The sequence below is a fragment of the Trachymyrmex cornetzi genome, unplaced genomic scaffold, assembly GCF_001594075.2.
Source record: "Trachymyrmex cornetzi isolate Tcor2-1 unplaced genomic scaffold, Tcor1.1 scaffold7, whole genome shotgun sequence".
Lineage (NCBI taxonomy): Eukaryota > Metazoa > Arthropoda > Insecta > Hymenoptera > Formicidae > Trachymyrmex > Trachymyrmex cornetzi.
Genome location: NW_017300025.1, coordinates 501,446 through 517,062, shown reverse-complemented (window position 1 = coordinate 517,062; position 15,617 = coordinate 501,446). Strand labels below are relative to the sequence as shown.

The window sequence follows — 15,617 nt, the reverse complement described above, 5'->3', positions numbered from 1 at the left end:
ATATATAATTACATTTTATTATAGTAATTTTAATGATATGTATATATATATATAATTCAATCTTATTATAGGAATTAAATTTATTAAAATATCATTGGGATTCTTGTAATCTATGAAAAATTTATTTATTCTAGGTTATTTGCGTGGATCCGAAAACAGGAAATGTATTATGCAAAGTTGAGCTTCCAGCTGAAAACGTAACCAGTGTCGCATTCGGTGGTCCGCTTTTAGATACTTTGTATGTGACCACGTCTGGTTTCAATATAAGTGCAGAGCAACGACAAGCGACTCCTCACGCTGGTGCTATATTCGCGGTGACAGGCCTAGAAGTTCGTGGAGTTCTTGCAAATTCATTTATGATGATAGATTAAAAGAATAGGAATTTCACAAGAAGTACCAAGAAATAGATATCTTCATACGTCTTGCGAAAATGTACATAATTTCTAAATTTTATATCATTCAATAAAAATTAAATACTACTCCTGAAAATCATTTTTTCAGGTTCATTTGATTAAGTTGAAAAATCCGATACTTGACATGATTAATTAAATTTTGATTTGTAAATATAGAATACCTTTTTAATATGGTTACATAGTAAGTTTTTGAATCCTAACTTGTTTGTGTTTACAGCTTGATAGATGCAGATCTGTAGATCTATAATCGTCTTGCAAAATTTTAATCTACATAAAAAAATTATAAAAGTCTATACACTAAAAGATTAATATTTAATTGCAGAGTTAAGTACGAACTTGACAATTGCACATATATCTCTAAAACAAATGTTATAATAAACGAATATACTCGTTTTATATGTTGTATTATTGTCTTCAAAGCTGCAATTTTTTCTTGACAATTATGCAGAGTTGAATGCAACTGTTTTCAAAAATTCTCATTTGCCAGCTGACACATTTCACTTTCAGTCTTTGAAATTTCCTGTATTAAATCATCTAACTTCATTATTTCGTAGACATTTGTAAGATTATCAAAATTGTCGGTAAGCTTTCAGCTGTAGGTCTCCATTCTTTTTGAAAACTGTTCTAGATTGTGCAAGCCTCACATCCGTGAAAGCCTTAAAAGTATTAACAATGTTCTAGACTGGTTTCACTAATGCAATAAGTTAGAATGAAACAAACTATTTCTTTTATTTCAACTTATTGCACCAGTGTACACCAGTTAAACATATTTTGGAAAAAAAAGAAAACAGATCTCCTATAAGCTCGAAAAGCAGAGTCATAATCTCTACAATCATACCATCATTTTTTGAGAAATTGAAATATAGTTTGTGGATTGTCTGATTAGTTGTCTTTGCTTGACATTGTCTTTGATCTGAAACAATTCCATAGACGAAGTTAAATACTTTCAATGTGTAAATAAAACCTTTCAGGAATTATATGAAAGCTTCTTCGAATAATAGGCAAAAGAAGAAATACAAGAGCGTGCAAAAATCTTTGATGCACTATCCAAATTACTTCTCGAGCCACTATACAAACACGTTTCGTAGTATACGTGTCTACACAGAGTGTGAAAAATATAGTTGAATAGTTCCAGTAACTCATTACATGTCACGCACGCTATATTCATTTTATATAGATTTGTTGATAGTTGATAGTTGATAGTTGAGTGAGAATTGGCTTAATAACAGATAATCAATTTCACGATATTATTGTACGTTCTTGATCTACATCGTTATAAATTGGAAAATAAATTGAAATGTTTGCATATATACAAGTTAGAAAAACGTTGAGCCAGTCTTATTAGCTCCGAGTCTCGAACAATACAAAGCGTTCGCGTCGTTCTTCAAAAGTTTAAAATTGTTGCGACCACTGTGAAAAAACACGTGATCCCCAGATTAAAAATCCTATAATATACTAGAGAGTGCGGTCAGAGTCTCACTACAAATGCTTTAAAGCATTTGATTATAATAAGAAATATTTTTATTAATTGGCCAATCAAAGAACGTTTCAAAGCATCTAAAGAACCTCTCTTGAGCTTATTGAACATATTTACAACGGTTTTCGAAATATGTAATCGCATGCCACAATATACAATTTAACAAGCGAAAACAACGATCTCTCGTGTTTAAAGTTGACTGCGCTAACTTAAAGTATTGAGCAATAACTGTATGTACAAATAAAAAATTAGAGACCTAAATTTATATAAATAAATTAATATATTTACACGAATTTTTTCTTGGCACAAATTGTTCACTATCATTAAGGATCTATACAACGAGGGAGATAAAAGATAAAATCGATTTAAACCACAGAACACACATTTTTGTCCAAGGACACTACGTACGCAACAAGGAATTGCGTAACGAGTACTTTGGTGCAATTGCGTTATCAGAAGGGACTATTATTACCCCCTTATCGTCTTGAAATTCTACTTTTAAGTCTACATATAAAACTTGTGCGAAAAACAGAAAATTGGCAAACGGTGAAACAAAGATGTGTTAATAAGAGCTAGTAATTCTTAATTCGGAGTGACCTTTTTAATAGCAAATTTTAGTAAACTTGAGCACGTAAAGTTTAACACATACACACGTACAAATTGTTTTAGAAAACGCTTAAGTTTACTGAAGCTAGTTACATTAAATCAGTGTACAGTATACATATAAAAAAAGTGGAATTATTATAAAATATATACGATAAAAAAAAACGTTTTCTTACGCAGAAATGCCTTAGTAGAATTAATGAAAAAATAATATGTTTTATTTTATTTTTCTGTGAGCATAACATTAATTAAATTGTACTTTTAACATTATAAAGAGGTACGTACATGTATAATAGAAATTATACATTATAATTAATGTAATGTTTTTTTTATTCTATCTAAATTTGATAAATAATATTATGATTAATAATATTAGAATAACATACTTAATGAATTTTATTGTCTACTCCTATAAATTTATGTTTCTTAGAATATTTATACATATATATTCCCTAATTAAAAAATTAAATTTCTTTCCAATTTTCTTTACGACAACATTGGTATTGTACACGTCATGAGAAGAGCAATTTGTAAATTTGTGTCTTTAGTGTACATTTTCATCTTTATCCGTGGCGGGTAAGTGAAAGATATTGCACTCACAAATTGACGAGGTGTCACGCATCTATGTTAAAAAAAGGAAATCATTGCTCTCTAATGTGTATATCAAGTAATATTTCCTTCTGTCGAGATAATGAGAAACAGTAAAGCTTGATTTTTTTATTACAATAGTAAAAATAAATATAAGAATTGCAGTATATTTACGTTACATGTGAGGTACACAACATTTTGAGAATGCTGATGACGAAATATATCGAGTATTTAAATTATTTTAAACGAGGTATTAGTCTAACTGCAGGATAAAAAATTTCTACAAAAAAATTAAAATTAAAATATGTATTTACAATCATCCATTTGGAAACACACAATTAAAGCGATGTTTAACTTTAATAATAAAAGATCATTGGACTGAATCATACAATATTTCGAAATTTATCAATAGTAAAAATAATCATTATTGAATAATGCATTCTTATTGTATTATAAATACTTTTTACAAAAATTTCCGCGACACTTATGTTTCGTAAAATACTAAAACAATTTCTTGCAGAAATTTTTCACGAACGAACACAGTAACGTACATATATTAATTTGTTTGAGAGCATTATAAATTTTTATTTCTATCTAATAAGGATACAAATAATTTTACTCGTTTTCTTTTTTACCTTTCTGTCCGCATAAGCATTGCTACTTATATTTAATGTTCCATTAAAAATATCTGTCGGCTGAGCATCACAATAATTTGTTTGTAGGCAGGCCCGTAAATGTGTGAATTTGACAATTGAGAAGGTAACAGATATTTATGGCTTTTCTAAGAGCCTTCATTGGGACAATTGTACTCAAAAGTTGTATTTTGTTAATTTTTACGATCAATATATACATAGTCTAGATCTCGCAACAGGTGTTGTGAATAGTGCATACGTAGGCAAGACTATATTTCTTCTTAATAAACTTTCCTATGTTCCAATGAATTTATAGCATATTTGTAAGTTTCACAATGCTCTTTCAGAACATGGAAGTGTTGGAGTTATTATACCCGTAGCTGGTACGACTGACCAATTTGTAGTAGGTGCGGGAAAAGATGTTGTTCTCGTTACGTGGGATGGAAACAGCAATAAATCGAACGTACCAGTCGAAGTATTGTTTTCGCTTGATTCTCAGGTTTCAACAAGAACCTATGACGGGAAAGTGGACCCAACTGGAAAATTGTGGATCGGTAAACTGAAAATGTTACGATTAGATAGAAACGAGATCTATTCACTTAGGTCCAGTTCCACAACTCACTCTTAACCGAGGTTCAATTTGTTTCTCATCTCTTTCCAATTCTTAGAAAGAGACAATGAATAAGTTGAACCTCGGTTAAAAGTTAACCGTGAATTGTGGTACTGGCACTTATACGATTAATATTTTTCACAGGTACTATGAGTGATAAAGTTGCTATGGATGATATGAATAAAATGGCAGTAATCCCTAAACAAGGGTCGTTATATCGCATTGATGATGACTTAAAACCCGAGAAGAAAATATCACCTGTTACAATAAGTAACGGATTGGCATGGAATAGACAAAATAGTCTCATGTATTATATTGATACACTTACTCAGGTTGTAGCATATGATTACAGTCCGAATAATGGGACAATATGTAAGATATTAGATTTTCTATTTAAAATTATGTTATAAGAAAATGTTCAAAAGTGTACATCATATATAACTGAAAATTACAGTAATGCATAAAATTAAAAGAGAGAATTTAAGGATTATGTATGCTTATAGTTTTTATGTTTTAGCTAACAAGAAGATTGTATTTGATCTTGATAGGACTAATTTGAAAGGATTACCCGATGGAATGACTATAGATACAAATGGCAATATTTGGATAGCATTATTTGCTGGATCTCAAGTAAGTATACAAAGCAACATTTAAAAATAAATGAATTATTGTTTGTAATATTATAGAGTTCTCTAATTTATATATACAATGTATGCATATATAATATATGTATATACAGGGTGTTTGATAATTAATGAAAAATCTTTTGCATAGGGGTAAAATGGACTAAACTGAGAAGAAAAGTCCTTTACAATTTTGCAATTTTTGCAATAGTTAACAAGATATTAATTGCTAAAAATTGCCGAATTGATTTTCAATAATTTTTTACTCAAAAACTGTCAACTTTACAGAAAAACTGTAAGCGAGAAAAATTGTTTATCTTCTTCTCATAAAGTTTTGAGAATTTTTTTAGAATTTTTTAATACCGTATTTTCTCATGTTGGTAAAAATAAGAAAATGCAATACTAAAAAGTTGATAAAAAATTTTGAAAAAATTCTTAGAGCTCTATGAGAATATAGTAAACAATTTTTGTCTCTTGCAGATCTTCTGTAAAAGCTGGTAGTATTTGAGTAAAAAATTATTGAAGACTAATTTTCGACAATTTTTAGTAATTAATATCTTGTTAACTATTACGAAAATTGTAAAATGGCAAAGGACTTTTCTTTTAGTCCATTTTGCCCCTATGCAAAAGATTTTTCATTAATTATCAAACACCCTGTATAATAAAATTTTATTTTGTATTGTAACTTTTATCAAGGAAAAAATGATAGTTATTATTTCTTGAAAGTGATTGCCGAAAAGACAACAAAAAACTACAATCACTAAATGCAATATCAACAATGCAATATTTCTTTGTAAAATTGATATTTTTCCTAGATATTAATTTGAAATGTCCTCATTTTTGTTGAAGATTTAAATTTAGTAACTTAAAAAAAATATATATAGATAGCAGTTAAAATGATTCGGAAAATTACTCTTGTAATCCATGAAAATGATTGACTAGGTAATTGGCGTGAGACCGAAGACAGGGACTGTATTATGTAAAATTGAGCTTCCGGTTGAAAACGTAATCAGTGCAACGTTTGGCGGTCCGCTTCTAGATACTTTGTACGTGACCACGGCTGGTTACTCTTTAGATAAAGAGCAAAACCTGGATCCTCAAGCTGGTGCTGTATTTTCGATAAAAGGTCTAGAAGTGCGTGGAGTTCCAAATAATATATTTAAATTAGCGAAGCACTAAAAAATAAAAATTATAAAGGTTCTTCTCTAATCTTTATATAATTATAAAGGTTGTTAATCACGAAATTGCTATTTAAAAGCACTTACGAAAATTTATGTATACCTAAATTTGGTACTAATGAATAAAAATTTTTAAACACTGCCTCTGAAAAGTATTTTTTCATTAGTAAAATAAGACAAATTAAACAACAAATATTAAAATACAGTTGCATTATCACGAGGAACCTTATTATCTTATCGTCACATACTTTTTTTTAGGTATATAAAACATAAAAAAGAAAAAATTTGCAAACGATGAAACGAAATAGCAATAAGACGGTAATTTCAAATATCCTCTTAATATTAGAGGTAAGTTATACATACACAAATTATCTTTATAAAACGTTCAAGTTTACTGAAGCTAATTACATGAGATTATTGTACATGTAGAAAAAAGTGTCGTCATTATAAAGTACGTACGGTAGAAAAATAATATTTCTTTATGTAGAAATGCTTTAGTAGAATTAGTGAAAAAGCAATGCGTTTGTCTATCAGTGAATATAATAATATAAACTGATTATATTTTTAATTAGTGAAAGGAATATATATAACTGAAACTTCATAATTAAATAATATAAAGTTTTTGAGTTATTTACCTTTAAATTTAATATCTTATGATTAATAACATTACAAAATATATAGACTGAAGTTTCATTGTATATTCCTCTAAGGCCCAGTTTTTCAATTACTGGTTAACTTATGGTTAACCTTAACCTGATGATAATGTAAAAATTGTATCTTTTTATCTATGATTAATTGATGGTTTTGTAATGAATGACTTTTAAAGTTGCTATTACAAAATCATTAGTTTAGTGATCATAGCAAAAAAAATACAATTTTTACATTATTATCCAGTTAAGTCTAAATCACGAATTAGGACCTAAGCAGGCCTAAGCACAAAGTTGACCGTAACTGATAATCAGTTACGATCATCTGGTTAGGATAATTTTTGTGCTGAGGCCCTTAACCAGGGTATCGATTGTATAAATGTTTCTCTAAAACGAAAATATGAAAAACGAAAATTTTTATGTATGTACCTACAGATAAAATGTTTACTACACATAAACAAATTTTCACTTTTCACGTTTCCGCCCTTTCAAAGAAAAAGTTACGTGATTCTCAAGTAATGAAAAATTAACCAGAGTTATAAGAGAAAATTATAAAAAAAAATAATTAAGGTTCCTGATGACTACTCAGCCAAGAACTCTGCGTTGACGGTGGCGACACAGTATCAGACGGCGGTCTGGCAAAATCGGTAGCCACACACTTAAGCACGAGCCCATGTCCGTGTGCTCGCCTGCGAGCACACGGACATGGGATCGCGCTTGTATGTGTGTTACAGCGCCACACCACGATAAATGGCCGAACTTATAGGCGTGGAAAAGTGACATTTTGACCAGTTTTGACGACGAAATTTGTGCACTGTGCCATTTCGTTATTTGCTGAATTGTGAAAATGTGACTTGTCTCGTACTTATCAAAGTCTTAATTTTCGATAAAAACTAAAGTTATCTTGAAATTTTATACGTAAAAGTGTATATTTCACTCGTTTCAACAGCTGTTAAACCATATGTTTCTGCCAGAATATAGCCTCACTTTACGAGTCTTTTACGACCATTTACTGACTATCAAGGGAGAAAAGGACAGTTTTCATCGATTTTTACAAGTGTTTTAAAGCGAACCCATCGTTTAATTTCATCCAAATTGTCTCTGTTTATAAATGGCATCGTGCGTAAATTAACGTGTCATTCTTCGCTTCTGACGTCACGATTCCAACATGGCCGTCGCGACTACTCAGGGGCCTTAACTTTAATACGTAGATTTATGTGTTTTAGAATATTTATACACTATTTTCCAATAAAAAAATTAAGTATAATTAAATATGACTAATTAAAACGTTACAGAATAATCTTTCGTTCATATTAGAACCAAAAAGTTTTACATAAAGAAACATAATATTTATATATATACAAAAGCCAATATACATTTGTCACAAATAATTCTATAATTTCCTGCTAATATATAAAAATTTTAAAGAAAAACAAATTTCACATATATTATGTAAATTAGCCCCACTTATTCAATTCATGATATTGGAATTTGGTAAACAACTTTACATACATTTGGTTTATGCATTTTTATATAATTTAATAATTAGAAGTCGAGTTTTTTTAACGAAATGCATATAAAACACATAACTTAATTAACGAAAAATTTTCCGAAGTTATTTTACCAACGCTAATAACCTTGTAAAATTTTCCGCTAAAACAACATCGCTATTGCGCGAATATAGCTTGTCATTTCATTGCAAGGAATTAACGTTGTCGAGCAGATAATTGCAAGAACTCCTTAAAAAGTTATTACGCAAACTAATTGCAACAAACGTCCGTGACTTATTTGAGCGATTCTTAATCGTCTAATGTTATAATTTCGACGTTATCAGTAAGGAGCTTATCTTGTGTCTTTTTGTTTGAAACGTTAGCAGTTTTTCCTCTAGATATATCATACATAGATATACAGTCGGCGGTTGTCGACGCTCTTAAGGTCTCTGGGACTTTCGATGGCACCACATTCACGGAAGATGAAAGAGTTTTATAATCAATGTTTGACTTCAACGGCGCCTTCTGCTGCGGTATTATTTCCAGGTGAGAGTGCTGTTGTAATTGCGACAGCATCGAGAGTGCCTCGACTGAGCTGCTGCCGGAAGAAAATGAAGCGGGTAACGAGCTTGGCACCTCTATCACTGGCGTCGCAGTTGATTTCGGCTTGCTGATGGATTTCTTGTAGCTATGATACTTAGCGGCCGCAGCCGCAGCCGCGGTCTTAATACCAACAGGTTGTGAACCGACGGCACTCACCGAAATGCCGCTTAATTCTGGAGGTATAAAAGGCGGTTGCGACATCGTGACAGAACTTGCTGATGGCATTGCATTTAACAGGTTTTGAAAATTGCCAGACATCGGCACTGGCACCGCCGTCTTGGCTGTCTTTGCTTTCCTCACAGGATGATTCTGAACGTTCATTTGCGTTGAGTAAGGTCGCGAGTTCTTTTTCGACAATAATTTATGCTGTAACGACGTACCGGAACGCGATACGTTCGGTAAGTTCATAGGTAATGCTTGCTGTTGTTTCATGATCACCGGCGCACCCATGGACGTGTGGGGGACGTGTGACATGGTCGCGGTTGGATTCGTGGTCACAGTACTACCGCTGTTCTTCAAAGGCGAATGCGACAACGATGGATTGTGCGCGGGTTGCGGCTCAGTCAAGGATTTTGAGACTCGTATCTGCGGCGCGGTCATCTGTTTAGGCGGACTGCTCTTCACCTGTTGAATAATGGATGGTTTGAGCAAGGATACTTGCGCCGTCGTATTCGACGAGTGTAATACCGGTTTCGTTGGCGATATCTGAAGCGATTTAGGAATGTGGACGGGTAACACTGGCTCAGTCTGTGAGCTCGGTTGCTTGCTGGGCGGCTTCGACGTTTTGTGATGAGGTTGCTGGCTCATCGAGGTGCTAACTGGTGTTATAGATATATTAGGTCGGTCCTTCGTTAGTGACATAGTTGTGCTAGTCTTGGCCGTCGCTTGATGGTACATGGGTGCCGGTCGCGAAGTTGATGCTGTAGAATTACTTAAACTCAGTAATTGTTGCACTGACGCTGTCATAGGATCTAAGGAACCTTTTAGATTATTTAAATTGGCAATGTTACTTGAAGTATTGATATTAGAACTGGATGTACTCATTGTCGAAACATTGCTCATGCTGGTTATAGTGGTACCAGGATTGTTTAAGCCGCTAGCAAGATTGGTCAATGACGATAAGTTTTGATATTGCCTAAGGATGTCTTGATAACTTCCTACTTGATTTAAATAGGTCATAGCCGCTAGAGGATCCATCATATTGCTGTTTAGTCCGCTGGCTAGTAAAGCCGATAACATGTTTGCGTCCACTAACGGACTCATGAAATAAGGATTTATCAGAGAACGATTTGGCCCGGACGCACCCATGTAATTCGCAAAGTTACTCTTGGAACTGAACTGATTCATCACGTTGCCACTTTGTTGCAGAGCATGTTGCAAGTATTTATTAACATTTGGTGGACGTCCTCTCGGACGACCGGTAGATGTCAAATTTCTGTGCGGTTTGCGATTCTGCAATGTTTGCGGGGACGTTGAGTTCACCGGCACTTGTGGTGTGGGTGCCTGCAACGAGATATTAATTTGAAGATATTAATTTGATAATAATTAAATTACATGTTAACAACTGCAATAAGATGATTTATTTACCAAAATAGTTGAGGCAACTTGAGGCACGTGAGGAGAGCTATTACTGTTATTAATAGATGCGAGTTTGTTTGCTTGTATCTGACGTTGACAACACTTAATAGCAATCTCCAAAACATTTCCTTCCAAGTTCTAGAAAGCAATATAAAAGCGCAATTATTGAAATTGTCATGATTTTTATCCAGTAATTGTTATAAATACAGCAAGAAATGATAGTTTATAACAAATGGTATTTGAAACTAAAAAAGATGTCTTCCAATGTAAAGTAATATTCTATGATATCGTATGAATACTGCAATACAGGTAAAAAATGATAATTTATATTAACTTTATACGCTGTAATACCATAATACTAAAAAATGAATTTAAAATAGCCATCTGAATCATTCAAAATTCGACGTTCTTTAAATTTAATGGTATATTCTTTAAGCAAATCTTTAGCCTGCCCATGGGATCGCCTCTCTCTCCAATTTTAGTGGACGTAGTGATACAAGACTTGACATCGAACATTTTCAATGCACTTATCACACATGTTCCTCTTTATTATCGTTATGTCGATGATATCATTATGGCATTGCCAAAAAATCAGATTAATTCTATTCTCAATTCTTTTAACTCATATTACGAAAGAATAAAATTTACTGTCGAGCATGACGATGAAGGGGGATTAAATTTTCTGGACGTAAAATTGTTAATAGATAATGGAAGGATAATCTTTGATAATTATAAGAAGCCCACTAACTCGGGCAGATATTTGAAATTTCATTCTAATCATCCTCTTATACACAAAAGGGGTGTGGTAATTGGCAACTTGAGAGTTTTGTTTCTCTCGCATCCTAAATTCCACGAAAAAACATCAGTTTTAATTAATACATTTTTGGAAAACGGATATCCTTTAGATTTTTTGTTCTTAACCATTAATAATAGAATTAAAGCTTTGTCTTTTTTTTTAATAATAATTTTGATAGGATTAATGAACGAAATAATAACGTAAACTATGATAATAAAAGATTCTTCACTTATTTCAATAAAATCTCTGAAAAATTTACAACTGTGGCGACTCGCCACTAGAGGTCCACGGGACTCACTCGGTTCGCGTAAGCATCGCGACGCGCGAATTTCCTTTAAATAAAATATCATTCTAGATTCATTCCAGACGTCTAAGGCAAGTCCCACACTACATCGCCTTACTGATGAGTCTAGTAGTGTGGGACCAAGACGAAATGCTGCGGCCGACCACAAAGCTTCGAGTCAGGCCTCCTTACTGGACATTTCCACACAACCATCATTCAAAAATTCAATTTTAACATAGCTCATAAACCATTAAATAGTTTGAATTCCTTGATAAAAACAGACAAAGATAAAATCAAAAAAGATCAATCCAATGTGGTTTATAAAATAAATTGTCACGATTGTAATTACACATATGTGGAACAAACTAAAAGGAAACTTAACACTAGATTAAGAGAATGGATTGGGACAACACAACCATAATGGATTCTAAACAATCGTACTATAAAAGATTGGTCTCTGAAGTGATCCATATAAAAAGACAAAGCACGAGTTTAAATAAGCAAAGCGACACAGAACGTTTTCCAGAAATTTATCTACCGATCATCAGTAAAATCCCCTCTACTCAAGAATAGTTCTCGACCCCCTCCTGGCACTTGCCTTCTCTTTTCCTTACATAAAATATAAATAGAGTTGTTGTCTATATAAGTTATCACATTTTTGTTCTACAATTTGTTCACACATATTCCAAGACGAGTTAATACAATAATCTCTTTACATTAATTAGTTTTATACCAGTTTTAAGGACTAGTGTCACTAAATACGTGGTAAGCGAATTGAAAATAATTTTTTGTAATAATGCGTTATAATTTGAAGTGGACATACATTATTACTAAGGTTGCGTTTCTTTGTATTTTTCACAACTGCTTCAATAGCATCTGGAAATCACGTATTCCACAAGATATTTAAAATAATTTCTGACACATAGAAGATTGAGTCCACAACTTCAAAAAAGAGAAATTTCTTTGCGGGATTGTATCATTTAACTTAGTTTTTATTGCATTGTAATTTCTGTTAAACTTGCGAATGTTAATTGTGTTAATTTTTCATTTGGACGTTCGAGACTATATTAAGTATTTTTTGTTATAACTTTTCGTAATTATGTACTGTGTGAGGATGGTCAAATATTGACCGAAACGTCTACGTTTTATTTTATAATTTTAAATATACATTTTTAGCAAACTACATCTAGCGTTGTGGCTGTATGCTCTTTATTGTTTATATTGATAATTTATATTATATATTTAATAGTTCATAATTAGTTGGCTCCTTGAAAAAAGGCTTTTTCTAACAACATAAATATTCATATATAGCCTTCATATATAGCCTTCTATATATGAACAACAATAATTGTATATCATTGTCAATAACAAATTATAACAGTGTAAATGTATGATAAGAAAAATGTCTAATAAAACAGAAATTAAAAGATAAGAGATAAGAAGATGTAGATAAGATTATGTTTTACTATATACAAAGTACATTTGGTATAAATAACATTAATTTGGCCTGTGAATATTGGTACAAATAGTATATTTTTCTATAAGGTTTACTTACTTTATTTCCTATGTACATTTTGTACGTATCTGTTAATAATGCTCCAAACATTTGTATAGTTGTCTCTTTACCCTGAAAATGTTTCTGGACAAGTTGATATGTTTCATATACATCAAGTAGTACTTGTGTTCTAGCGTCTGTTCTAATGTGATGTACACTGTCGATTGTGCTTGTCGAGCCCATTGTCTGAACTCTACTTCTGAGCGACTGTTGACAAAGTGTCAGAGCTTGTCGGGATAATTGTTCTCTCTCAGAATCACGCAAGTATTTCCTAGATGCAGAAAAAAATTGTATTAAAATTATATTATATACAAAAAGTGATGTATTGTTTATATCGTCCATCTTCTCTTATCGCACGATTCTTGTCTTGCTATAATATTATTAACAAAAGAGTGAATGATGATGTTACTAAGTTTTACTTTATAAATATTCTTAATTAATTTTACTTGTCTGAATCTGGAATCTTTCCGAGCTGTATGCACAATTGCATTAACATTTTACTGTCGTTACTCTCTTTTAACACTTGCATAAGTAACGTCACACATTTCGACATATGTGAAGCAAAGCTTCCAGGTCTGTCAATTTCATTAACTGGAATGTGCCATACCCCCTATAAAACAAATATTATATACTGTTATATCAATGATATTTAAAAAAAACTGTTCCAACAGCTTTGTAACATATTAATTTTATATATTATAATTACAGACTAACTTTATATATTTACATAATTACTTTATATAATTACAGGCCTCATTAAATAATTAAGGAAAATGGCTACGATTAATATCTTTGGAATTATATTAACGCTGTGTCTACTTTGTTTTGTCATCAGGTAATAATTAAATATATTATTCAAATTAGAGGGCATATATACACCACAAACGCAGGATCTAGGTAGCGAACTTATATTTTATTTTTAACAAATATAGGTAATAAACATTTCGACCTCGATTAGACCTTCTTTAGTATACGTAACAATCAGAAATAAAAAACCGAAATAATTGTCTACACAATAAAGTCGCGCAGTCATATATAAAATCGGTTAAATCAAAGTCAAATTTTCAATGTTATATAAAATTTGTTAGCCGCAAAACATTCGTTAGTAATGATAACTTTTTTTAGCGAGGTAATTTTCTTTGCTACTTCCACCAAAATTCTTTGTTCTTCGCTTGTTGTTTTATAAAGTATGAAAGATCCTCAATTCATATTAGATGCAAAATGTCCAGATTCTGCGTCCTGGATTCCATTACCCGAGATGGCCAAATCGTAAACCGAGATTGGATATTAATATTATAAAGTTAATTCTATTAAAATTGATAGTCAATTTTATGTTATACATATTATGTATACTGAAGAAGACCTGTAGCGGGATTCTCTAAACGTTTTATCTATAATTCTCGCTATCGTTAACTAGCGATAGTCAATGGCAGAACAATCCTGGAAAAAAAGAGTGGTACTCATTGGCTACCGTTAATTAACGATAACGACAATTGTCGATAAAATGTTTAGAGAATCCCGCAACTGATCGAGACCGAAATGTTTATTACCTATATTTGTTAAGGATAAAATATAAGTTCGCTACCAAGATCCTGCATTTGTGGTGTAATTGCCCTTTAATTTGAATAATTTTTAATTAATAGCCACTTAATCTCTATTATTACAATAATTAAATATTTATTTGATTATTTTTATAATCATAAATGACATAAATTAAAGCATAAATAGTATGAAAAAACCAATATGAATATATAAAAAAGGGCTACTTCTTCAAATCGCAAGTCTAAAAATATAATTGTGTTAACATATATCGATAATAATGATAATTATACTTTTGGACTGCGATTTGAAGAACGTATATTACACCGACAAAATATTTCTGTAATATGTTTGAAGAGAAAATAACAGGATTTATATATTATTTTGATCACTTTAATATTTTGTAAGAAGACAATTAAATTCAGTTTTTAAGTAACATGTATTTTTACAAAATTTCGTTTAGATCGTTCAGATTTAGAACATGGAAAATTACCTAGTTGTTGGGTCAAAACATTTGTTAAAAATGTCATATCATAAATATTATTAAATATTAACATTTTATATCCAGCTTTTGCTCTTAGCCCTTTTTTATATATTCATATCAGTTTATTCAATTGAGCGTTATATATTAATCTTTATTTATTCACGCAGACGAAAATAATGAGTATGAAAAAAGTTTTCTATCTTATCATTTTATAAATTTAAATAGTCAAAGTATTTAAATGCAAATAATACTTCTGATATAATAAAATAATATCGAAATATATCGTATTTGTAAAGTAATAAAAGTATTTTTTTAAAACAGTCGAAAAGCTCCACGTAAAATTCTGATAGATGCAGATCCCGGAGGAGATGATGCTCTAGCATTAATGCTGGCTCTTATGTATGAGGCTAAAACTCATGATATCGAAATTCTAGCCATAGCTGTCTCGTATGGTAATACATATTTAAAAACTGCAACTACGAACATGTTAAAAATCTTAACAGTTGCTGATAAAAAAG

The 15,617-nt window shown here is 31.4% G+C and overlaps 2 protein-coding genes across 4 annotated transcripts in view; one reads left to right on the top strand and one right to left on the bottom strand.

Annotated features, from left to right (window-relative positions):
* The window catches only part of LOC108767612 (regucalcin-like), a 10,433-nt gene extending 4,293 nt beyond the window's left edge, over window positions 1–6,140 (top strand). The window contains exons 2-6 of the mRNA XM_018517576.1: window positions 3,804–3,976; window positions 4,061–4,267; window positions 4,468–4,695; window positions 4,841–4,953; window positions 5,889–6,140. Of these exons, the coding sequence (XP_018373078.1) occupies window positions 3,804–3,976; window positions 4,061–4,267; window positions 4,468–4,695; window positions 4,841–4,953; window positions 5,889–6,125 (958 nt within the window). The 3' untranslated portion in view covers window positions 6,126–6,140. The remainder of the gene's footprint in view (window positions 1–3,803; window positions 3,977–4,060; window positions 4,268–4,467; window positions 4,696–4,840; window positions 4,954–5,888) is intronic.
* Window positions 6,141–8,293: 2,153 nt separating this feature from the next.
* Window positions 8,294–15,617, bottom strand: part of LOC108767619 (calcineurin-binding protein cabin-1) — a 20,166-nt gene continuing 12,842 nt past the window's right edge. The window contains exons 16-20 of one of the 3 annotated variants that reach the window (XM_018517589.1): window positions 13,523–13,686; window positions 13,077–13,347; window positions 10,452–10,580; window positions 9,552–10,367; window positions 8,294–9,488 (exon numbers count right to left, since the gene is read on the bottom strand). In XM_018517589.1, the coding sequence (XP_018373091.1) occupies window positions 8,571–9,488; window positions 9,552–10,367; window positions 10,452–10,580; window positions 13,077–13,347; window positions 13,523–13,686 (2,298 nt within the window). In that variant the 3' untranslated portion in view covers window positions 8,294–8,570. Of the gene's footprint in view, window positions 10,368–10,451; window positions 10,581–13,076; window positions 13,348–13,522; window positions 13,687–15,617 lie in introns of all 3 variants that reach the window. The other 2 variants (XM_018517590.1, XM_018517588.1) reach the window with 2 other exon arrangements.